A 26,500-nucleotide genomic window follows, 5' to 3' on the forward strand; every position below is an offset into this window, starting at 1 on the left:
TATGTCTATATATATATATATATACATATATATACATATATATATATATATATATATATATATATATATATATATATACATATGTTTGATGAAAACCATGATAAACGCCTGAATGAAGGCGGGGTGTTAATGTATGTTATGGCTAACAAGTGATCTACGGGTGCAGTTGGCTTTTTAGTGGAAATTAGGAATTGTTATATTCTAGCTTTCTCGTACATCACTTACCGCCCTCATCCACGTATGGTGTATGTATATATGTACAGTATATATGTATGTATAATATGTGAGATGGATGGATGGGGTGAAGGGGGCTTTGGGGAAGAGGGGAATGTCTGTTGAGGAAGGACGGGAGAGGACAGAAGACAGGGGTGAATGGAGAATGGTTGTATATGGAAGATGTTGTGATGCATGAGGTGGAATGGGGGGGGGTGAGGTAGTGTGTGTGAGTAAAATTTTGACGCAGCCCGAAGGGATTTCTCCCCGTCCTCTCCTTTATATGGGGGGACGGAGAGGGGGGGTCACCGATTTAATGAAGCGGCCTTGCTGTGGATGTGCTGTGTCTTGCGACACTGCTTCTGACCCAGGGCAGTGGACAGGGTGCAGGGATGACCCGTCATCTAGGAGGTGCTAAGATGGGAGGGAGGGTGGAGGGGTGTGGAGTGTTTTCAGGGATGGAATGGGTGGGAATGATTTTATGCCTTTTCCTTTTTGGCTACCTCCCTAGTAAGGGGGAAAAAGCTTTGGTATATGTATGTATGCATCGATTACATCATAAACAATTTACGTGAAGTAGTACAACACAATTACTCATTAAAATGAAAAGGTTAATCTTCATAATAGAACCGCGCACAGAAAAAAATATATAGAGAATACAAAACTTCATTCATTGCTATCAATTTGCCGACATGGCGTCATTGGCTACTATCTGAGGAATAATGAATTCGCGAAGTAGGCGCTCTGCAGGAAGTCCACATGCACACTTAGAGGATGTTATGTCCCATCCCTATTCTAGATTGGGAGTAACTTTAGTTAGGTTAGATAAGGTATGGAATGCGTGGTCATCTTATGAAAAAAAAGAAAAAGAAAAAAAATCACCAGACCAGAAAACCTTACCATTGTCCCCACATCCAAACAAAGGAAGTAAATAAATATTAAGTCAATAATACTGATCATGCCTGAACCACTTATTGTGTGCTGTGGTGTGTTCTTTTCCAACTGTAAAACATAATTCATTCAATGGTGGAAGCCATACTTTATTTAGCCGGACGGTCGACCCTCACCTGAAAATTTTCGTCACAGACAAATCCCCATCCCCCGACCAACCCCTCGATTTCCTGCTGGCCTCTGGAACCGATACTCAATCCACACCGTGACACCTGGAGCAGAATCAGTGAAGTACATCAACTCAGTTTCTTCATGTGTGAAGCTTAGCATGGTTTTCGTCTTCACCGACCGTGAAATGACGGGCTATTTCCACAGGATGGCTCGTTTGTGCGGGATTTACAACTCCATTTTTTCCATAGTCTCTTACATTTCAGACACAACAGACACTATCATTAAAGGCATGACATATAGAAACCCAAGGTGGTGCACTGTTTCACAATTTTTGATAGAGTTAATTCCCGTAAACACGCACACAAATTTTCATATATACTTTTAGGAGTTTGAAATAAATTATTAAACAATTCCATCTAGGCGGAGAGAACTCTCCTTTCGATCTACTTAACTTGATGAAAACTTGATTTAACGAGTAAGATCGACATTTGTGTCGTTGGTAGCGGTCTGGTCACTACTTCTGACGTTAAAAGAAAGAATACGATTGGTCGTCTAGAGTCGCCGTTTATTGTCTTCAAACAAACAACGATGTTCGGCGAAAAACAGGAAATAGAAAATTTGGAAGTGCTTCTTGTGTAAAATATAGCTACTAAGTATTTCAGCGGCTTTGACCCATCGTTTTTCGCTCATATTTCCGAAATAATCATTCACATCAGCATGGTATATTAGCACAGCCTAATTCACACCCGGCCATAATTTTTGACGTTATAGTGTATTCACAAGTGTATTTAATTACGGTGTTTACTCTTGATATTGTGTGTGTCGTGGCCGACACCCGTGAAGTAAATCGAACAAGTGAAGTTGGGATAAACGAGGTTTGTGATGACGTCACGACTTCACCTGTTCGATTTACTTCACGGGTGTCGGCTACGACACACTTAATATCAAGAGTAAACGCCGTAATTAAATACACTTGTAAATGCACTCTAACGTCAAAAATTATGGCCGGGTGTGAATTAGGCTGTGCTAATATATCATACTGATGTGAATGGTTATTTCGGAAATATGAGCGAAAAACGATGGGTCAAAGCCGCTGAAATACTTAGTAGAACGACCTATCTGGGATGATGTTACTGCTGATTTTGTCCTCTTCTGCTTTGGAAACGGATCATAGTCTTGGAAGAACAGTTTTCAAATATTTTGTCAGTTCATTTTGTAGGAGCATGGTATAGAAAATGCGATCTTTGTGGATGGTTCAAAATGTGTCACTTTATTTCTCACGCAATTGGGTTTAGATAATCTTATCTTGAATAGGATTTTTGCTTTTATTGTCGATCACTGAAGCTATTCTTTCTTATGGAATTTTCTTTTAACAGTTTTATATCGAGCATTCTGCAGTCTTTTTGATATATTATTTGGTAGTCTATGATATATAGACTTGCAGTAGATAACTATGAAATTATATGATTACGCAAAAATTTTGTTGTATTTTCATCTAAGTATTTTCTTATAAATGTTTTCTTCATTACATACTTCTTCGTTGTCAAACTATAATATATTATTACGCCTGAGTTTCTCACTGATGTCACTAAATTAGTTTGAGTTGTACATGCCTTTATACTTTTGACCTGGCCAAGCTTTCTTGTTTTTTTTTTCATTGTCCCAAATAATAGATATTATTTTTCTTATGTTTCTTATGTTTTTTTTTTGTTTTTGTTTTTTTTTACCAAGGCTTTTTCCCCCTTCCAAGGGAGGTAGCCAAAAAGGGAAAGGCATAAAAACACTCCCACCCATTTCATCCCTAAATACACTCCACACCCCTCCCACCCTCCCTCTCATCTGAGCACCTCCTGGATGACGGGTCATCCCTGCACCCTGCCCACCGCCCTGGGTCAGAAGCAGTGTCGCAAGACACAGTACATCCACAGCAAGGCCGCTTCATTTAATCGGCGACCCCCCCTCTCCGTCCCCCTTTGCATATAAGGAGAGGACGGGGAGAAATCCCTTCGGGCTGCGTCAAAATTTACTCACACATACTACCCCCCCCCCCCCACCCCCCCCGCCCATTCCTCCTCATGCAGTCACAACATCATCCATATACAACCATTCTCCACTCACCTCTGTCTTCCGTCCTCTCCCTTCCTTCCTCAACAGACATTCCCCTCTTCCCCAAAGCCCCCTTCACCCCATCCATCCACCTCATCCTAGGACGTCCCCTCATGTTCACTCCCTCTACATCTGCCTTCCATACCTCTTTTACTAGTCTTTCTTCACTCATTCTTTCCATGTGTCCAAACCATCCTAACACTCTTTCATCAACCCTATCTCCCAAATCCTTTTTCACCCCTGTTATCCTCCTCACCTCCTCATTTCTCACTCTATCCAGCCTAGTAACCCCCACCATACTTCTCAGACACCTCATCTCAAACACATTCAAACTCCTTCTCTCTTCTTCTCTTATGTTCCACGTTTCTGCCCCACCCCACCCATTACATTGGGTGGGGGGGGGGGCAATGAGTTGTGGTACCGCTAAATGGACTTACGATAGCATCATCCCTCTGCTTCCCGTTTTCCAAATCCGTCAACAGTGGTGGTGCAGCTTCGAGAGTTCGACTCTCGGTCTCAGGACTGGTATCAAGATTTCTATCAACTTTGTATATCCCTCGCTTTTCGCATACGAAAGGCTGACAACATTGTTTCTCTTGTTATTATAACTTGGCGACACAGAAGCATCACTACACTTAAACAACATAGGCATCCTTGAGAGATTTATGGAAAGGCAGGGGTCGTTGCCAGTTGCCGCTGTGGTGTTACAGGTTTGAAATCAGTGACGCTCAAGTCAATGACTATCATCATCATCATCATCATATAAGTTATTTATTGTATCTTTATTTAAATGTATCATCCGCACTGATAGCTGAAAAGTAGAACTGAGTGTTATCTGCATAAAGTCAAGTTAGCTCTGGTGTTATTTGAGTATTTTAGAGATATGTTGTACGGCATACACAGTATGCTAAATGGCGTTGGTCCCCTTATGCTACCCTGCGATACCCCTTTATTTAATTGTTTTGTTTCTGATTTCTTCTTTTGATGCAATTACTATATGTACAATAAATTTCAAGCTATTTTGATCTTTTTCCACTAATATCTATAAATCTAAGACCTTCTAATAAACTATTATAATCCCCGGTATCAAGTGTTGCATTGATATTAAGAATGATCAATACTCCATACTTCTCATAATCTACTTTTTTGACAAAATCGTTCATGACTGAGGATAAAATTTCTACTGAATTATTTGCCTTTGTATGCTGGTTGATTTATAGACACAATTTCGTTTTTTCAGGTGTTTTTACATCTATTTATTTATAGTTGTTTCAATGACTAACGGCAATTATGACAAGGTCGATATGATTTTCATGAGTTTAGGGTGACTAATTGTCAAACATGATAAGGAAATGACTGAAAAAATAATCTTATGGACATGTACTACATACGAATACACATTTGTTTTTCTTTTCTCTTTTCTTTCTTTGACTTCTTTCTCCTTCCACGCATCGGAATAACAACCTATATCGGTCATAGTGACTACAGGTTCTCAGTGTCTTCCATCTCTTCCACAGGAGTCCCCGAGACCTTGCAGGCTGCCGCCAGCCCCAAGCCACAGGACCTTCTGCAGGAGTTCGAGCCTGGGTTGCCAGCTCCCCTTTCGGCCCCGAGGAACTTCACGCTTTCCATGTGCGGGTGTGTAAGGCACATCCCAGCCCTCAAAGCGTCTGGCCACGTCACGATTAGGAGGTGGTATTGTTTGATGTGTGCGCATTCCACCATGTCGATTTGTTTATTCAGGGCGTTGATTCCGTTAGCTTCGCTTGTAAGGACGACAGTGGTTGATGTTTTTTTTTTAGTTTAGTGAACGAAGTGTATTGGCTTTACATCGTGAATTTGTTATGCATACAAATCAAGTTATGAGGCTAGAATAATGCCATTCATAGAGTCTAAGCCGCCACTTTTGGACGCTTACTTTTCTTTCGTACGTCTCTTAAATTTTCACCGCTGTCTTTAGTCACTTCCCTTTTCTTTACTTTCACCCATCTTTCTCTTGTCACTTCTTTTTCTGCCTAAAATTATTCCTCTTTTCAATTTCTTTATAATTCATTTCCGACAAAGGGAAATGAAATGTTTGTAGATTTTCTTTTCTTTTATTTCTTGAATACCAGTTACACTGCGTGCCTCTTCAGTTACAATCTCTGAATCCCCAGAGAAAACGCATAAGATATTCCAGTTGAGTTTTGCAATGACGTAGTGATTTATTTAGTCCAATGATATTTAACGTTAAATTTAAGATCCTCCCCAAAAAGGAGTGATCTTACAATCGTGAACCAATTGAATTTTCTCCTACACCCTTTCCCCAATCAGATTCGTTGTTACTAGTCTATATACAATATTGATTACTTAACCTATCTCGAATCACTGCATAAATCACTTAGATTACAAGTAGTCAGCAAAACACGTCATACAGGCTCCCAGCTATTTTTATGACTCAAGGCGGAGAGTGAACTTAAACGACTGAAATTCATGAAATGCAACCCTCATCATCTACCCCACTTTCTACCCACGCCTCTCTACCAGCCTCTTACAGGCACACACACACACACACACACACACACACACACACACACACACACACACACACACACACACACACACACACACACACACACACACACACACACACACACACACACACACACACACACACACACACACACACACACACACACACACACACACACACACACACACACACACACACACACACACACACACACGCACGACACATGACACACCAACTGCACAATTGGCCTGAACCCCCTCACTACCACTGAAACCCTCCCCCCCCACCTCATCTGACGGCAGACGAAATCAAAGTAAAAAGTTCCTCCCGTCATTACAGACGATGAATCTTTAAAAACAATAATCGTTGCCTCGAGTTACGCCGACTGGACACCCGCATCATCACAGTAACCCTTTAGATCTGTCCAGGAAGAGACACTAAACGGTTGTCTGTGTTGCATTAGTGAGGATCTGTTTCTTTGTCACTCGCTGGAAGGGCAAGGAGGGAAGTAGTTACAGTTTGAGTTTGATAAATGAAATAAAATCAAATAGAGGAAAGAGAGTCGAAACTGACTGCAAGATCTCTCGGGTCTGATCTAATGATCGAATGCCAGCCGTCGGGACTGCACCTCCATATAGAGGCAAAGGTACTAATGGGTTTGCAGACGAGGGGGGGGGAAGGGAATGTGTCACGGAGATGAGAATACACAGACGCCATACAGAGTAAAAAGAAAAGTCCCATCCAGTACGGAAGGTTTAGTGTTGGGGTCCATTCTTTTCAAATTCCCTTTTTCATTACAGCAGTCAGCGTTTACTTTTCCAAGGGCTAAACTCACTGTTTATGATTAGGAAGAAAACAGAATATCAATGCACCCAACCAGTGATAAATAGGAATAATTATAACCTAACATGAGTAGTGATCTTCTGGGACGAGTTTTGAAAGTTGAGATTCCTAACGTCAACTCCCTGTTTGTTGAAACGTAACGATGGCTGCTCTTGACTGTAGGTATTTATGAGCCTCACGTAGTTTTATATATAGCTCTCCTGAAACGAGTTGCTTTTATGGCCTCCTAGCCGTCTTATACAATGAATATTTGCCTGTGGGCTGCCCAGAGAGGAGGGTGGGGGGTAGGAGAGGAGCTAGCCTCGCACTTGCCCTGGTAAGGTTGACTGCGTGATGTCAGCACATTTTAGAGAGGTAGGGAGGGAAGAAGAGAGTAAATGTGGCAGAGAAGGAAAAAAAGGGAAGGAGGGAGGAAGGGAAGGTGGGAGGGAGGATGGGAAGATGGAGAGGGAGGAAAGGAAGGTGTGGAGGAGGGAAGGAAGAAGGAAAGCTGGGCGGGAGGGGAGCATTTGGGGGTTGGGTCTTCATAATAGGACAGGGATTTCCTCACAGGTGGTGAAAGACTAATCCTATGAATTCTTGACCCTACTTCTTCCAGAAAACATTATTTTAAATGAATATATTTCTAAATGTCTTATACCGAATGCATTTTTTCGTGTAATTTGTTTTTTTCGACAGCACCATGCCCTATATCGTTTTTTTTATTTATTTTTTTTCTACTGCCAGTGGGATCTATCCATATCCATGGCGCCTTCTCGTTGATATAAAGCTCACGGTCGATACCAATTACTGTGTGATTTGTGTCACTGATTTATTGAATTCATGTAATCCTGTAAATTGAATTTGTATGGTATATTTAAGTTTTGCTTGTTATTTCGTACAGGTTTGGAGTTTTCTCTCTCCTTTTTTTTTTTAGTAGGAATGATTGGGGATTATTACTGGATATACCTCTAGTATTTCAATATCACTTCAATCTATTTCAATATATTTCAATAATTCTATCACCTTATATGGTTCACAAAGTTGCTTGTTTTATGTTTTGGTGTGGTAATGTGTGTGTATGTGTGTGTGTGTGTGTGTGTGTGTGTATGTGTGTTTGTGTGTGCGCGCGCGTGTGTGTGTGATTTACCATGGTCTTTTGGATCACGTGTTGGACTCGTGATCGACAACTATTTCACTCCCAGAAGAGAGCTCAGAGTTCGTACATAACCAATTTATTGGTAATACTGTGACCTTACGCGCACACACACCCCAACTCCCCGTCCACGAGAGTTGGAGTAACAACCCGTAGAGCAACGATACTGAAATTATTTCAGCCCTGGGCAGAATTCGAACCCGGACCTCCGTAGCGGCAGCCGGGAATTCTACCAAATGCGCCACACGTGTGTGTGTGTGTGTGTGTGTGTGTGTGTGTGTGTGTGTGTGTGTGTGTGTGTGTGTGTGTGTGTGTGTGTGTGTGTGTGTGTGTGTGTGTGTGTGTGTGTGTGTGTGTGTGTGTGTGTGTGTGTGTGTGTGTGTGTGTGTGTGTGTGTGTGTGTGTGTGTGTGTGTGTGTGTGTGTGTGTGTACTTGTATTCCACTGAGTGTGTTACGGGACTGGTATTTAGAATGAAAAGAGCAGATACAGGATGTTCAGTACCTTTGGTTTCACTTTGATTCATAACACATGAGATTGTATCAGAGCCACCACAACAGCTAACAGTGAACTCATGTTTATACGTGAAATATGTGTGTGGTATATATATATATATATATATATGTATATGTATATGTATATGTATATGTATATGTATACATACATACTGAATGGTTCCCAGTGATCAATTAATATTTTTTTCAACCACATATCACTTTTAATTCCATACCATCACAAACGAGACTGAGAGTCGCTCGAAGGAGGTATTCGTTGGAAATTGAAACGTGGACGAGCCGAGAATTCCAACCCAGCTAACGCGTAACAAAGTTACATTGACGTAAACCAATACGCTATCAAGAGAGATATAAGTTGAGTACGACTTTCTTATATTTGTATGCTCGAATTACATACACCTACACGAAATATTGCGTTCAACCCATCTCCACCATGATAGAGCATTGGACGTATGTGCGCGTGGGAAAGTTTTATACATACACACTGAATGGTTCCCAGTGATCAATTAATATCTTTTTCAACCACATGTCACTTTTAATTCCATACCATCGTAAACGAGACTGAGAGTCGCTCGAAGGAGGCATCCGTTGGAAATTGAAGCGTGGACGAGCCGAGAATTCCAACCCAGCTAACGTGTAACAAAGTTACATTGACGTAAACCTATACGCTATCAAGAGAGATATAAATTGAGTACGACTTTCTTATATTTGTATGCTCGAATTATATACACCTACACGAAATATCGCGTTCAACCTATCTCCGCCATGATAGAGCATTGGACGTATGTGCGCGTGGGAAAGTTTTATACATACACACTGAATGGTTCCCAGTGATCAATTAATATCTTTTTCAACCGCATATCACTTTTAAGTCCATACCATCGCAAACGAGACTGAAAGTCGCTCCAAGGAGGCATCCGTTGGAAATTGAAGCGTGGATGAGCCGAGGATTCGAACCCAGATAACCCGTAACAAAGTTACAAAGGATTACAAAGGCGGAGCATGCCGACAGGAGACCTTTTGATCCATATCTAGGTCGGATGCAAAGAAAAAAAATCATATTAATAATAAAATAATAAATAAAAACTATAATAATGTAAATGACAAATAAATTACATAAATAAATGCATAGGTATAGTTAAAATAATAAACAAACAGGTAAATAGTAAATAATAAATTGACATATAACTAATGATAAATGAAAATCAGACAGACAAATGATAACAAAACAAAAACAAATAATATAAAATAAATTATAATCATTACAGCATCTTACTTAGGTATTTATCTGAATGATTCTTAAAGCTTCGAACTAAACTACATTGCACTACCTGTGCAGGAAGTTTATTCCATTCATTAACTACACGGTTGGCAAAGTTGTTTCTACCTACTTCCAAATTGAATCTATTTCCGGACAGTTTGAGACCATTGTTTCTTGTCTGATTCTCATTCAATGTGAAAATTTGGTCACTTTTGATGTTGTCAATTCCCTTTAAAATCTTAAAGACCTGTATCAAGTCACCTCTGAGTCTACGCTTTTTTAGGGAAAACAGATTCATATGCTTTAGTCGATTTTCGTATGATTTATTTTTGATATTTGGAATCAGTTTTGTGGCTCGCCGTTGTACTTTTTCCAGTCTGTCAATGTCTTTAATGAGATTCGGTGACCATACGGAAACAGCATATTCCAAATGTGGACGAACTAACGATTTATATAGCTTGTTAATGAGTGATGGACTTTTGAAATCAAAAGATCGCGCAATCAATCCCAGAATCTTATTTGCTTTCTCAGAGGCTGAAATACATTGCTTGGATGATTTGAGGTCGTTACTGATAATTACGCCGAGATCTTTTTCACTATCCACTTTTGTTAACGAATTTCCAAATAACTTGTAATCGTACTTACTGTTATTTTTACCTATGTGCATTACCTTGCATTTACTTGTGTTAAATTTCATTAGCCACTTTTCAGACCATTGCTGTAATTGATCTAAATCTTCTTGAATATCTAATTGGTTTGAGTGATCATTTGCCACTCCGCACAGTTTTGTATCATCAGCAAATTTGGAAACAGTAGATTTTAGTCCATGGTCTATATCATTTATATATACTATGAATAGAAGTGGCCCAAGAACGGAACCCTGAGGAACTCCACTTGCAACACTTTTCCATCCAGAAGTTTTTCCATTTGAAACAACTCTCTGTTTTCGACCATTCAACCAATTACTAGTCCAACCTAATAGGCTACCACTTATTCCATGCAAAGCTAATTTAGTAAGTAGTCTTTCGTGTGGGACGGTATCAAAAGCTTTTGCAAAGTCTAGATATATTAAATCTATATTGTTTCTTTTGTCATAATTGGAGATAACTGTGTTGTAGAATTCGAGTAAGTTAGTCACGCAAGAACGTTTCCGTCTGAAACCATGCTGGCTATCATTTATCAAACGGTTACTTTCTAAATGATGTTCGATAGCATCTCTGATGATAGTTTCCATTATTATTCCTACGATTGAAGTCAAACTTATAGGCCTATAGTTATTTGGTTTCTTTTTGTCACCTTTTTTGAATATGGGAGTAACGTTAGCTAGCTTCCATTCTCTTGGGACATCTCCGGATATGATGGATTTCTTGAAAATAATTTCTAATGGAACAACAATCTCATTTTTCATTTCCTTTAAGATTCTTGGATGCCAACCGTCAGGCCCTGGTGTTTTATTAACTTTGAGTTTGTCTATACACCTTTTAATTTTTTCTTTTGTTATATTTACCGTAGTGAGTAAGTTTACCCCAGACTTTTCACAGGTTTCAGTTTGAAATTCACTTTGAGGTGTTTCGTTTACGAATACCGAGCTAAAATAATTGTTTAAGATATTACACATTCCTTCATTTGAATATTCAAGTTGACCGTCAGCAGATAATAGTGGACCAATGTGATTCCTAACAACCTTTTTATCTCTAATGTAACTATAGAATTCTTTGGGATTCTCTTTGGATTTATCAGCGATGTTCATTTCGTATTGTCGTTTTCTTTTTCTTATTGTCTTTTTTAAATCTCTCTGTATTGATACATAACTTTCATAGTCATTAGATGCACCCGAGCACTTATATTTCTTATAAGCCTGTCTCTTTTTAGCAATACTTTTTTCAGTTTCTTTGTCGAGCCACTTTGGGCGAGCCTGATTTGGGGGACGTCTGTCCTTAAAAGGAATGTAAGTTTGAATCATCTTAGTGAGCGTATGTTGAAATATTTCCCACATCTGATCTACAGGCCTTTCGTTTAATTTTGCCTCCCAATCTGTAAGCTGAAGCTCCTGAAGTAGTCCTATGAACTGAGCTTTACTGAAATCGGGTATTTTCGAAGCACAAGTATCTATTCTAAAATTGTTTAGGAGTTTGAATCTGACTAAGTTGTGATCGCTATTTGCAACAGATTCACCGACTTCTACATCACTTACCATGCTTTCGCGGCTAGTGATCAAAAGATCGAGCAAGTTTCCATATCTTGTGGGCTCTTTTACATGCTGAATTAAGTAATTGTCACCAAGAAAATCAATCAAGCGACTACCTATATGGCCATGTTCAAGGGTCATCCAATCAATGTCAGTAAAATTGAAATCACCCATTATCAATAAGTCCCGGTTGCAGAAACTAGACAGTTCTTGAAATAGCAGTTTGTCGTCTGCTAATGATAATGTCTTTGGCCTATATATTACACCTATATTCATTTTTTGTCCATTTGTTAGGGTTAACTCAACCCACAAACTATCATATGCATCCTGTTTCACTTTCTCTAAAACACAAGCATGAACATTGTTTTTAACGTACAAAGGATTACAAAGGATTACAAAGGCGGAGCATGCCGACAGGAGACCTTTTGATCCATATCTAGGTCGGATGCAAAAAAAAAAAAAAAAAAAAAAAAAAAAAATAATATTAATAATAAATTAAAACAATAATAATGTAAAAATAACAAATAAAATACATAAATAAATGCATAGGTATAGTTGAATAACAAACAAAAAGGTAAATAGTAAATGATTATAAATTGACACATAACTAATAATAAATGAAAATCAGACAGACAAATTATAACAAAACAAAAACAAATAATATAACATAAATTATAATCATTACAGCATCTTTCTTAGGTATTTATCTAAATGATTCTTAAAGCTTCGAACTGAACTACATTGCACTACCTGTGCAGGAAGTTTATTCCATTCATTAACTACACGGTTGGCAAAGTTGTTTCTACCTACTTCCAAATTGAATCTATTTCCGGACAGTTTGAGACCATTGTTTCTTGTCTGATTCTCATTCAATGTGAAAATTTTGTCACTTTTGATGTTGTCAATTCCCTTTAAAATCTTAAAGACCTGTATCAAGTCACCTCTGAGTCTACGCTTTTTTTAGGGAAAACAGATTCATGTGCTTAAGTCGATTTTCGTATGATTTATTTTTGATATTTGGAATCAGTTTTGTGGCTCGCCGTTGTACTTTTTCCAGTCTGTCAATGTCTTTAATGAGATTCGGTGACCATACGGAAACAGCATATTCCAAATGTGGACGAACTAACGATTTATATAGCTTGTTAATGAGTGATGGACTTTTGAAATCAAAAGATCGCGCAATCAATCCCAGAATCTTATTTGCTTTCTCAGAGGCTGAAATACACTGCTTGGATGATTTGAGGTCGTTACTGATAATTACGCCGAGATCTTTTTCACTATCCACTTTTGTTAACGAATTTCCAAATAACTTGTAATCGTACTTACTGTTATTTTTACCTATGTGCATTACCTTGCATTTACTTGTGTTAAATTTCATTAGCCACTTTTCAGACCATTGCTGTAATTGATCTAAATCTTCTTGAATATCTAATTGGTTTGAGTGATCATTTGCCACTCCGCACAGTTTTGTATCATCAGCAAATTTGGAAACAGTAGATTTTAGTCCATGGTCTATATCATTTATATATACTATGAATAGAAGTGGCCCAAGAACGGAACCCTGAGGAACTCCACTTGCAACATTTTTCCATCCAGAAGTTTTTCCATTTAAAACAACTCTCTGTTTTCGACCTTTCAACCAATTACTAGTCCAACCTAATAGGCTACCACTTATTCCATGCAAAGCTAATTTAGTAAGTAGTCTTTCGTGTGGGACGGTATCAAAAGCTTTTGCAAAGTCTAGATATATTAAATCTATATTGTTTCTTTTGTCATAATTGGAGATAACTGTGTTGTAGAATTCGAGTAAGTTAGTCACGCAAGAACGTTTCCGTCTGAAACCATGCTGGCTATCATTTATGAAACGGTTACTTTCTAAATGATGTTCGATAGCATCTCTGATGATAGTTTCCATTATTTTTCCTACGATCGAAGTCAAACTTATAGGCCTATAGTTATTTGGTTTCTTTTTGTCACCTTTTTTGAATATGGGAGTAACGTTAGCTAGCTTCCATTCTCTTGGGACATCTCCGGATATGATGGATTTCTTGAAAATAATTTCTAATGGAACAACAATCTCATTTTTCATTTCCTTTAAGATTCTTGGATGCCAACCGTCAGGCCCTGGTGTTTTATTAACTTTGAGTTTGTCTATACACCTTTTAATTTTTTCTTTTGTTATATTTACCGTAGTGAGTAAGTTTACCCCCAGACTTTTCACAGGTTTCAGTTTGAAATTCACTTTGAGGTGTTTCGTTTACGAATACCGAGCTAAAATAATTGTTTAAGATATTACACATTCCTTCATTTGAATATTCAAGTTGACCGTCAGCAGATAATAGTGGACCAATGTGATTCCTAACAACCTTTTTATCTCTAATGTAACTATAGAATTCTTTGGGATTCTCTTTGGATTTATCAGCGATGTTCATTTCGTATTGTCGTTTTCTTTTTCTTATTGTCTTTTTTAAATCTCTCTGTATTGATACATAACTTTCATAGTCATTAGATGCACCCGAGCACTTATATTTCTTATAAGCCTGTCTCTTTTTAGCAATACTTTTTTCAGTTTCTTTGTCGAGCCACTTTGGGCGAGCCTGATTTGGGGGACGTCTGTCCTTAAAAGGAATGTAAGTTTGAATCATCTTAGTGAGCGTATGTTGAAATATTTCCCACATCTGATCTACAGGCCTTTCGTTTAATTTTGCCTCCCAATCTGTAAGCTGAAGCTCCTGAAGTAGTCCTATGAACTGAGCTTTACTGAAATCGGGTATTTTCGAAGCACAAGTATCTATTCTAAAATTGTTTAGGAGTTTGAATCTGACTAAGTTGTGATCGCTATTTGCAACAGATTCACCGACTTCTACATCACTTACCATGCTTTCGCGGCTAGTGATCAAAAGATCGAGCAAGTTTCCATATCTTGTGGGCTCTTTTACATGCTGAATTAAGTAATTGTCACCAAGAAAATCAATCAAGCGACTACCTATATGGCCATGTTCAAGGGTCATCCAATCAATGTCAGTAAAATTGAAATCACCCATTATCAATAAATCCCGGTTGCAGAAACTAGACAGTTCTTGAAATAACAGTTTGTCGTCTGCTAATGATGTCTTTGGCCTATATATTACACCTATATTCATTTTTTGTCCATTTGTTAGGGTTAACTCAACCCACAAACTGTCATATGCAGAACACCCCCACCTTTCTTGTGGTTTCTATCCTGATGAAAGTGTTTAAATCCCGCAATATTAAATTCAGCTTCGAACTGTACTATTTAACCATGTCTCAGTTATTCCTATCATATCGAGATTTTCGCTTTTGACATACGCCTGTATTTCTTGAAATTTGTTCCTAATACTACGAGCATTAAAGTACATCGTTTTAAGAAACTCGTGATTATTTCTTTTTGACACATTTTGAGTTTCAATATCATGTCTTATATTATCATTTGGTTTTTTATTTATACCTTGCTCTATATTATTATCATTTGGTCCTTCATTGACATTCAATGCCTCATTAACATTTCTCCTATCAAAATTAATATTTCCCCCATCACGGACATCTGGTCGATCACGGTCATCCGATCTCTTTTGTACATTTTGTCCCCCTACGTCACCGTGATTCACGCCGGCCTCCCATCGTTCAGTGACATTATATCCGGCATCCCTTTCTAAAATTATATTTTGTCCTCCAGTGACATTATATCCTACCGTGATATTTTGTTCTCCACTATAATTACATCCCATCGTGATATTTTGTCTTCCACTGTCATTACATCCTATCTTGATATTTTGGCCTTCATTGACATTCTGTCCGGTATCCCTTCCTAAAATTATATTTTGGCCTTCACTGACATTATATCCTACCGTGATATTTTCTCCTCCATTATCATTACATCCTATCGTGATATTTTGTTCTCCACTATCATTATTTCCCATCGTGATCTTTTGTCCTCCACTGTCATTACATCCCATTGTGACATTTTGTCCTATGACATTACATCCTAATGTGACATTTCGTCCTCTAGCGACATTACATCCTATCATGATATTTTGGCCTTCATTGACATTCTGTCCGGTATCCCTTCCTAAAATTATATTTTGGCCTTCACTGACATTATATCCTACCGTGATATTTTCTCCTCCATTATCATTACATCCTATCGTGATATTTTGTTCTCCACTATCATTACTTCCCATCGTGATATTTTGTCCTCCACTGTCATTACATCCCATTGTGACATTTTGTCCTATGACATTATATCCTAATGTGACATTTCGTCCTCTAGCGACATTATATCCTAAAATTATATTTTGTCCTATACTGACACATTGTTCTACATTAATGCTATACTCTACACTGTTTTCCCAAGTACATTCTATTTCCCCTTCCCTTTGGGCTTCTACCCTAAAAAAGGAGCTAGTTCATTACAAACTCCCACAATGAGGTTTGTAAGAACATCTTTGCCTCTGCGGGTAAGGTGGATCCCATCAGAAGCGTAAAGGTCATGTCGCCTAGAAAAGAGATATCAAGGATCAAGAAAGTGGTATCCCAATTGTGTGCACAACTGCGATATCCTATCATTGATCCCTATGGCTCTACTGTTCCAACACGAGCCTGCGTAGATCCTCGGGAGGATCCCACAGACTACGTGACGGCTCCCACGTTCCTTCATCTCCTGAAGGAGGACCTTGTAATTCCGAACAAGCTCCTCTGATCTCACCCTACCTACATCGTTACTTCCCGTATGAACAATCGTAACCGTGTTCTCCCGTCCTTGCTCCCTGATGGACTGGGTACAATCGACGATCCCACGGCCCGGTTGACATACAAGCTTGCAACGTCGCTTAGTCTTCCGCTGCAGGATGTCGTCATAGCCTCGAACCATGGAGTCCCCCACCACCAAGAACTCCTAGTTTTCAGCCACTTCATCCTTCAGTAGAGCAAAACGATTGGCTAGAGCCAGCGGTTGCTCCACAGGGCACACGTCTACCGAACGCGGGCTCGACAAACGGGACCCCACGGAGCGCCACTCGCTCATGGCAGTGACAGTAGGTGAAGAAGTGGAACGCTCTTTGGGTTGTGGGGAGGGTTCACTCTTCTCACGGAGCGCACTCCTGAGAAGACGAATTTCCTCCTCACACATCCTGAGACGGACCTCTAGGTTCACGCAACCTTCACAAGCCATTTCGCTCCCCCTTCAGCAATAAAAACGGCAAAGAGAAAATACAAATCAACAACAACAAAAAATCAAAGCGGTCTCTAATAAACTAAATACGCGAAGCTTACTCTGCTTACCTTATACTATTTTTCCTACCTTTGGAATACGGTAACAAAAAACAGTTTTGAATTTAAACAGAACACTGCACTTTATCTTATATCTGTAACTGCATAGCGCTATACGTATATAATCACAAAAACACAACACAATCACTTAACACTATTCGGAGATATGAATTTCACAGGTATTCGCTAGCTGGTGTCTGTGCAGAAAAACGAGGTCTCTAGCTGAGGTCACGAGCGGACTGAGCTGAGGTCACGAGCGGACTGAGACGTAAACTAATACGCTATCAAGAGAGATATGAGTTGAGTACGACTTTCTTATATTTGTATGCTCGAATTACATACACCTACACGAAAAAATTGCGCGTTCAATCCATCTCCACCATGATAGAGCATTGGACGTATGTGCGCGTGGGAAAGTTTTATACATACACACTGAATGGTTCCCAGTGATCAATTAATATTTTTTTCAAACACATATCACTTTTAATTCCATACCATCGTAAACAAGACCGAGAGTTGCTCGAAGGAGGCATCCGTTGGAAATTGAAACGTGGATGAGCCGAGGACTCGAACCCAGCTAACCCGTAACAAAGTTACATTGACGTAAACCAATACGCTATCAAGAGAGATATAAGTTGAGTACGACTTTCTTATATTTGTATGCTCGAATTACATACACCTATACGAAATATCGCGTTCAATCCATCTCCGCCATGATAGAGCATTGGACGTATGTGCGCGTGGAAAAGTTTTATACATACACACTGAATGGTTCCCAGTGATCAATTAATATTTTTTTCAAGCACATATCACTTTTAATTCCATACCATCGTAAACAAGACTGAGAGTCGCTCAAAGGAGGCATCCGTTGGAAATTGAAGCGTGGTCGAGCCGAGGACTCGAACCTAGCTAACCCGTAACAAAGTTACATTGACGTAAACCAATACGCTATCAAGAGAGATATAAATTGAGTACGACTTTCTTATAATTGTATGCTCGAGTTACATACACCTACACGAAATATCTCGTCCAACCCATCTCCGCCATGATAGAGCATTGGACGTATGTGCGCATGGGAAAGTTTTATACATACACACTGAATGGTTCCCAGTGATCAATTAATATTTTTTTCAACCACATATAAGTTTTAATTCCATACCATCGCAAACGAGACTGAGAGTCGCTCGAAGGAGGTATCCGTTGGAAATTGAAACGTGGACGAGCCGAGGAATCGAACCCAGCTAACCCGTAACAAAATTACATTGACGTAAACCAATACGGTATCAAGAGAGATATAAGTTGAGTACGACTTTCTTATATTTGTATGCTCGACTTACATACACCTACACGAAATATCGCGTTCAACCCATCTCTGCCTTGATAGGGCATAGCTGGGTTGGAATCCTCGGCTCGTCCACGTTTCAATTTCCAACGGATGCCTCCTTCGAGCGACTCTCAGTCTCGTTTGCGATGGTATGGAATTAAAAGTGATATGTGGTTGAAAAAGATATTAATTGATCACTGGGAACCATTCAGTGTGTATGTATAAAACTTTCCCACGCGCACATACGTCCAATGCTCTATCATGGCGGAGATGGATTGAACGCGATATTTCGTGTAGGTGTATGTAATTCCAGCATACAAACATAAGAAAGTCGTACTCAACTTATATCTCTCTTGATAGCGTATTGGTTTACGTCAATGTAACTTTGTTACGGGTTAGCTGGGTTCGAGTCCTCGGCTCGTCCACGTTTCAATTTCCAACGGATGCCTCCTTCGAGCGACTCTCAGTCTCGTTTGCGATGGTATGGAATTAAAAGTGACATGTGGTTGAAAAAGATATTAATTGATCACTGGGAACCATTCAGTGTGTATGTATAAAACTTTCCCACGCGCACATACGTCCAATGCTCTATCATGGCGGAGATGGGTTGGACGAGATATTTCGTGTAGGTGTATGTAATTCGAGCATACAAATATAAGAAAGTCGTACTCAATTTATATCTCTCTTGATAGCGTATTGGTTTACGTCAATGTAACTTTGTTACGCGTTAGCTGGGTTGGAATTCTCGGCTCATCCACGTTTCAATTTTCAACGGATGCCTCCTTGGAGCGACTCTCAGTCTCGTTTGCGATGGTATGGAATTAAAAGTGATATGTGGTTGAAAAAGATATATATATATATATATATATATATATATATATATATATATATATATATATATATATCACATTAAAACCACTGTTGGAGTAGAAAAGACTGGAGACGGGGAATCTATATATTTCGATTGCAAACTGCAATCCTCTTCAGTAGATACGAATAAGAATAGTGAGTGCTACTTAAGTAGTACCCTTGACATGAGAAAGGGGAACATTGGGAGAGGTGTCTACCCTCGGCTCACTACGTATGTGAGGTCATGAGGGAAATATCTTTTTAATAGGCTGGTGATGAAAAGACCTGAAATTATATCCGGGGACCATTGCCCCTTTGAAATGTTCATATTGGGCTGGTATTCAATTATAGTAGATTCTACCATTTTTCTCCTGAACTCACATCTGGATTGATAAATAAGCTCAACTTTGTCCCAATCTAAACAATGTTTAAATTGCTTAATATGTTGGAAGACAGCTGAGCTTTCTTGTCCATATTTAATGAAACGTTTATGTTCGATCACCCTAGTGTTCAAATCCCTTCCAGTCTGTCCGATGTAAACTAAGTCACAACCTTTACATGGAATCGAATATACCCCTTGACTATGCTCTTCTTTCAACCTTTGGTGGACATTTACCACCTTTTATCAATGGTGTTAGGGTAATAATTAATTAAATTTAATTTGTCTTTGGGAAGAAAATTGGTCGAAGGAATAAATGAATCAGAAAAGAACATACAGAAGAACATAAGAATAAAGGCGACTGCAAGAGACCATAAGGCCTACACTAGGCAGCTCCGTATCCATCACCACCTGTCGTCCCCATCCATAAAGTTGTCTAATAGTTTGTTAAAACAATTGATAGTTTCAGCGCTTACTACATGGTTACTAAGTCTATTCCATTCATCGACCACCCTATTAGTAAACCTACTCTTGCCTATTTCCTTCTTAAATCTAAATTTGTCCAGTTTATACCCATTATTGCGAGTCCTGCCCTGTTGTTTTAATATGATGACCTTGTTTGCATCTCCCTTGTTATAGCCTTTGATCCACTTGAACATTCTATTAGATCACCCCGCATTCTGCGTCTTTCCAGAGAGTGTAAGTTTAGATGCCTAAGCCTCTCGTCGTAAGGCAAATTTCCGAGTCCATGTATCATTTTGGTCATTCTTCTCTGTACTGATTCAAGTGAATTGATGTCCATTCTGTAGGACGGAGACCAAAACTGTACCGCATAGTCAAGGATGGGTCTAACTATCGCTACATAGAGTTTGATAATTACCTCTGCACTTCTATTCGTTACCGTCCTAGCAATGAAACCTAATATTCTGTTAGCTTTATTTCTGGCACTAATGCACTGCTTCCTGGTTTTAAGGTCCGGACTCACCAGAACTCCCAAGTCCCTCTCGCACTCAGATTGTCTAAAAACGTGTTATCTACGATGTATCTAGTTTTGGGGTTGTGTAGCCCTACGTTTAACACGCTACACTTAGAGATATTGAAGTTCATTTGCCATTTCTCCGACCATGTTAACAATTTATTAAGATCATCCTGCAGAATCTCTGCGTCGTCTCCTGACCTAATTAGGCGTCCTATTTTAGTGTCGTCCACAAACTTACTAACATCACTATTTATCCCATCGTCTAAGTCATTTATGTACATGATAAACAAGAAGGGACCCAAAACCGAGCCCCGGGAGACTCCGCTAGTAACATTGCCCCACCTAGATTTTATAAAGGGAACGATTAAGGAGCTCTTGTCCAATGAAAAATTAGAGGAAATGGGGGCGGTGTTGAAAAAATTGGATCTCGCACGGCTGAGGGCTTGGACCAAGAACCAATCCGGGTAAGCTAATTTACTAAGTTGAGATTTTATTATACTTAGTTCTCCTTCAAGAAACTGGGGGCTGCAAATTCTAAGGGCTCGAAGAAATAATCCTGAGGCGACGCTACTTTTTGCTTTGTCTGGGTGACTGCTGAAGAAATGAAGATAACTACCAGAATGGGTTTCTTTTCTATAGACGGTAAAAGCAAGCTTGTCCCCGTCACAAACAATGAGAACATCTAAAAAGGGTAGCTTACCTTGTTCTTCCCATTCAACTTTAAACCTAATGTTGGAGGCTAACGAATTTGATAACTTTTTTGCTGATTTAAATTCGTTAGCCTCCAACATTAAGTTTAAAGTTGAAAGAAGAGCATAGTCAAGGGGTATATTCGATTCCATGTAAAGGTTGTGACTTAGTTTACATCGGACAGACTGGAAGGGATTTGAACACTAGGATCATCGAACATAAACGTTTCATTAAATATGGACAAGAAAGCTCAGCTGTGTTCCAACATGTTAAGCAATGTAAACATTGTTTAGATTGGGATAAAGCTGAGCTTATTCATAAATCCAGATGTGAGTTCAGGAGAAAAATGGTAGAATCTACTGTAATTGAATACCAACCCAATATGAACATTTTAAAGGGGCAATGGTCCCCGGATATGATTTCAGGTCTTTTCATCACCAGCCTATTAAAAAGACATTTGCCTCCTGACCTCACATACGGAGTGAGCACTAGGTAGAGACCTCTCCCAATGTTCCCCTTTCTCATGTCAAGGGTACTACTTAAGTAGCACTCACTATTCTTATTTGTATCTACTGAAGAGGATTGCAGTTTGCAATCGAAATATATAGATTCCCCGTCTCCAGTCTTTTCTACTCCAACAATGGTTTTAACGTGATTGACAAATGTGCGATTACATTTTCTACCTATAATATTTATATATATATATATATATATATATATATATATATATATATATATATATATATATATACATATATATTTGTGTGTGTTTGTGTGCTCGCGCCCTCGTCTGATTGTTTCCCTTTTGGCCAATGTTCTCACCAAATCGAGATATAACTAAGAACAGGTAATTTAATTTTGAAAAAAAAAGAATCGATATGACGTCATGGGACGACTGTTGGACTGATGACGTGATGCCGCCACGATGTCAGCGTTCTTTCCGAAGCTATTCGATAATTGCCTTAGATTATAGTGCCAACCCGACATTCAGATCGAGACATTCAGGTGTCGTATTTACTGATGACATCATATCGTTGATGGCGACTTATTTGTTTTCTTTCAGAATGGAAACGGCTATTTTTTTCCTGGAGCAACATAAGAAATAACTTATTCTTGTTTGTGTGCTTATTTATTTATCTATATTTTTCTTATTTCTTTATATTAGCTATATATATATATGTATCTATTAATCAATTAACTAATCGAATGATTAATCTGGTTATTTATTTCTATATAATTTCAGTTACTAATATTATCTAATTTTTCCACCGTACCTCAGGTGGGATGGGAGAAAACTTTGGACGCGTCGTCTGGAGATGATTAGCAACTGCAATGACTACGCCACGTCGCGGGGACCCGGCCAAAAGGTGTGTTTAGTTTTTCACTCAAATACAGAAAGAAAATAAAGATAAGAAAGAAAAACGAAAAGAAAAAGGAACAACAAAAAAGAAAAATCGGAGGAGACTTTTGTCTAGGATACTGAAATTCGAATCGCGGTTAATGTAAACCACCTCGATTATTTTTTTTTTCGCTCACTGGCAGGTGTTTCAGCCCATGTTCACCTGCACGCTCTCCACTCTCCATTAATCAAAAGTTTATTGTCGCCCCAACTCCGGCATATTCTTAAGGGGCATTTAGACGGTCAAACAGTTTGACAAACCCGGTTCGTCAAACAAGTGTTTGAAGTGATGTTTGACCGTATGAATAGGGTATTTGGTTGTCAAACACGTTCGACAAACGTCTTTGACGACCAAATACCCCATTCACACGGCCAAACATCACTTCAAACACCTGCCTGACAAACCGGGTTTGTCAAACTGTTCGACCGTGTAAATGGCCCTTTACTCAGTTTACCCTCTCGCTTCGCTCATTTTTACTTTGGTTTTGCCAGCCCTGGTGGCTTTGAAAGTCTGTAACATTCATCTTCTCCTTGCTACTTAGATTCTAGTTTCTGGTGGGATACATCTTAGAACCAACTTTATTCAATATATTCGGTAGGGGTCTAGGCGAATTCACCGACAACATTTCACCAACAACAATTCATTGACAACAATTCATCGAAAAAAAAAAATAAAAAAAAATTCTGATTTGAAATATATAACTAGGTCATGTTTTCATCCTTGATTTAGCATACTTTTACCTTTGATAATGAAATAACTACTTTCATAGCCTTTATTTAGGATACTACAAAAACAAGGTAGAATTTCTTTTCGTATTTATTAAGAATAGTTAAAATTCTTTGATGACAGAACTATTGAAAATGACAAATTAGTATAAACTAAACTTAAAACTATAAATTGGTTTACTTAAAATTAGAAAGCTAGGTTAAGGATATCTTTATACAGTGTTTTTTTATCCGTTCAGAAGGGTCACGATATTTCTTCGTGGTTGAGATGAAGTACCAGACAATTATTGATCGACTTTGACTTCATTATGGTTTTGTTCTTTCTTCATACAGTCGAAAAACTTTCAAATAATAGTGTGGTGTCCAGCAACCTGTGTCTCAAATGAGAACCATCCTTCAAGCGAATTATTTGTTTTTTGGTAAAGAATGTAAAACGTTTTTCCTAAACATCACCAATCACAAACGACGGCAGAGAATATCTTAGCAAAAACAGGGAAACTAGCAACAAGTGAACAATATAAAAAGGTATGGATAAAAAGAGAAATGAATAAAGAGGAAAGAGAGGAGGAAAAAATGAAAAGACATGAAGCTAAGGAAAAAAACGAGAACAGAACAGAGTCAGAAAAAGAGAAATTCTATTGGAGAGTAGTGTATATGAAAGTAAGGAAATACGACATACTAGAGAAAAACAAAAGTGAAACAGAGAATACAATGGAAGTGGCAGAAAACTAAAAGTGTCTTACACAAATATAGATGGATTAATAACAGGATTGAATGAGCTGAATGATTATCTGAAGGAAAAAAACCCGGACATAATGGGAATTGTAGAAACGAAATTAAAAGATCCACTACCACCCAACAGTGTAGGACATGATGCATATAATTATTGGATTAGAAACAGAGAGACAAAATAAGGGGGTGATGTTATATTCCTGACTAAGAAGGATGTAAACGTGAGGTGTGTCACATATAGAAAGAATACAGTAGAGATGATTATGATCGAAGTGGAAGACAGAGATAAGACGAGTAGAAAGTTTGTGATAATTTATGTGCCTCTAAAAACAGCCTCGTGGGAAGAGCGTGAACATAAAAGTATGTTAGAAGACACAAGGATAACATTAAATAAGAAAATGGAAGATGGAGGAAGAATAGTTATGATGGGTGACTTTAATTGCAAAGAAGTCTGCTGGGAAGAGATGACAGTAAAGGGTGGAGACGGCTCATGGGGAAATGTTCTATTCGAGATGATTATTGACTATACAATGACACAGTGGATACAGGAGAACACTAGGTATAAAAATGAAGAAGAACCATCGAGACTAGTCCTAATATTCACATCTGAACCTAGAATAGTGGAAAAGGTTGAATATAAGACACCAATGAGTAAAAGTGACCACAAATTGATTGAACTGGAACTAAATGAGGAAAAATACATGGAAAGAAATGAACAATATAGAAAAGGAAGAATGATGTATGAAAAAATAAATTTTGATAAAATAAGAGAATTCTTTCAAAAAGAAAACTGGGAAGGAATATACAAAGAAGAAACAACAGTGGAAGAGAAATGGAATATTTTGACAAAAATTTATAAAAAAAGGAGTGGAAAAGTATGTCCCAAGACAAAAACAAGAAAAAGAATATATAAAGTACTGGTACAACAAAAGTTGTAGGGAGTTAAAAGACAAAAGAGATAAAGCTTGGACCAAATGGAAGTAAGACAAAAGACCTGAAAAATGGAAAATATATATTTGTTACAGAAATGAATATGTACAAGTGTGCAGAGAGGAAAAGAGAAAATATGAAAAAGATGTCATACAAAAATGTAAAGATCAACCAAAACTATTCTACAGATTTGTAAACAATAAACTGAAAAACAAACAAGATGTGGAGAAATTAAGACAAGGAGGAGTTGAATACACAGAGGAAATAGAAATGGCAGAAATTATGAACAAACATTTTGAATCGGTGTTTACAAGGGAGAACATACAACCTGGAGAGATCGAATGGAAAGAGAAAGTCCCCCCTATGAAAGAAATAGAAGTAACAAAGACTGAAATAATGAAACACTTGAATAATCTTGATGTCAGAAAATCGCATGGACCAGATGAAATAGCAAACTGGGTTTTGAAAGAATGCAGGGATGAACTGGCAAACAAAATACATAGCATAATAAACAGTTTCTTGAAAGAAGGAAAAGTTCCAAAAGACTGGAAAAGAGCAAATATAGTACCTATATATAAAGGGGGAAATAAAGAAGACCCTACCAACTATAGACCAGTCTCTCTAACAAGTACAATAGCAAAAATTTGTGAAAGAATTGTCAAAAGTAGATGGGCAAAATATCTAGAAAAAACAACGTGCTAAATCCAAGGCAATTTGGATTCAGACGAGGACGATCATGCGTCACCAATTTAATATGTTTCTATTCAAGGCTAATAGATATAATACAAGAAAGAGATGGATGGGCTGATTGTGCATTTCTAGACCTAAAAAAAGCTTTTGACAAAGTACCACATAAGAAGTTGCTTAAGAAATTAGAAACTGAAGGAGGAATACAGGGCAAACTGCTTAAATGGATGGAAGACATTTTGCAAGAAAGAAAAATGAGAGTAGTGATAAGAGACAAACACTCAAATTGGGATGAAGTAATAAGTGGTGTTCCACAAGGAACAGTTCTGGCCCCAATAATGTTTGCTATATATATTAATGATATGGATGAAGAAATTGAAATTTATATGAGCTTCTTTGCAGATGATGCAAAACTATTAAAAAAAGTGAACACGGAAGAAGATTGTGAATCAGTACAGAGTGATCTAAATAAAGTCTGGGAATGAAGTAGGAAGTGGGAGATGGAGTTCAATACTAAAAAGTGTAGTATAATGGAATTTAAAAAAAGCAAAAACAGAATAACAGAATCATATAAATTGGGAGAATAAAGAATAAAAAAAAAATGAAAATGAGAAGGACCTGGGAGTCATTGTTATGAATAATATGTCACCTGAGAAACAAATAAATAAGATTTTTGGTGAAA

The 26,500-nt window shown here is 38.2% G+C and overlaps 1 protein-coding gene across 1 annotated transcript in view; it reads left to right on the top strand.

The window, feature by feature from the left end:
- The window catches only part of LOC143030644 (uncharacterized), a 68,676-nt gene that overhangs the window by 14,570 nt on the left and 27,606 nt on the right, over positions 1-26,500 (top strand). The window contains exons 2-3 of the mRNA XM_076193820.1: positions 4,899-5,073; positions 22,624-22,711. Of these exons, the coding sequence (XP_076049935.1) occupies positions 4,899-5,073; positions 22,624-22,711 (263 nt within the window). The remainder of the gene's footprint in view (positions 1-4,898; positions 5,074-22,623; positions 22,712-26,500) is intronic.

Source organism: Oratosquilla oratoria, chromosome 1, assembly GCF_046742065.1.
Source record: "Oratosquilla oratoria isolate Oo_2021 chromosome 1, ASM4674206v1, whole genome shotgun sequence".
Taxonomy (NCBI): domain Eukaryota; kingdom Metazoa; phylum Arthropoda; class Malacostraca; order Stomatopoda; family Squillidae; genus Oratosquilla; species Oratosquilla oratoria.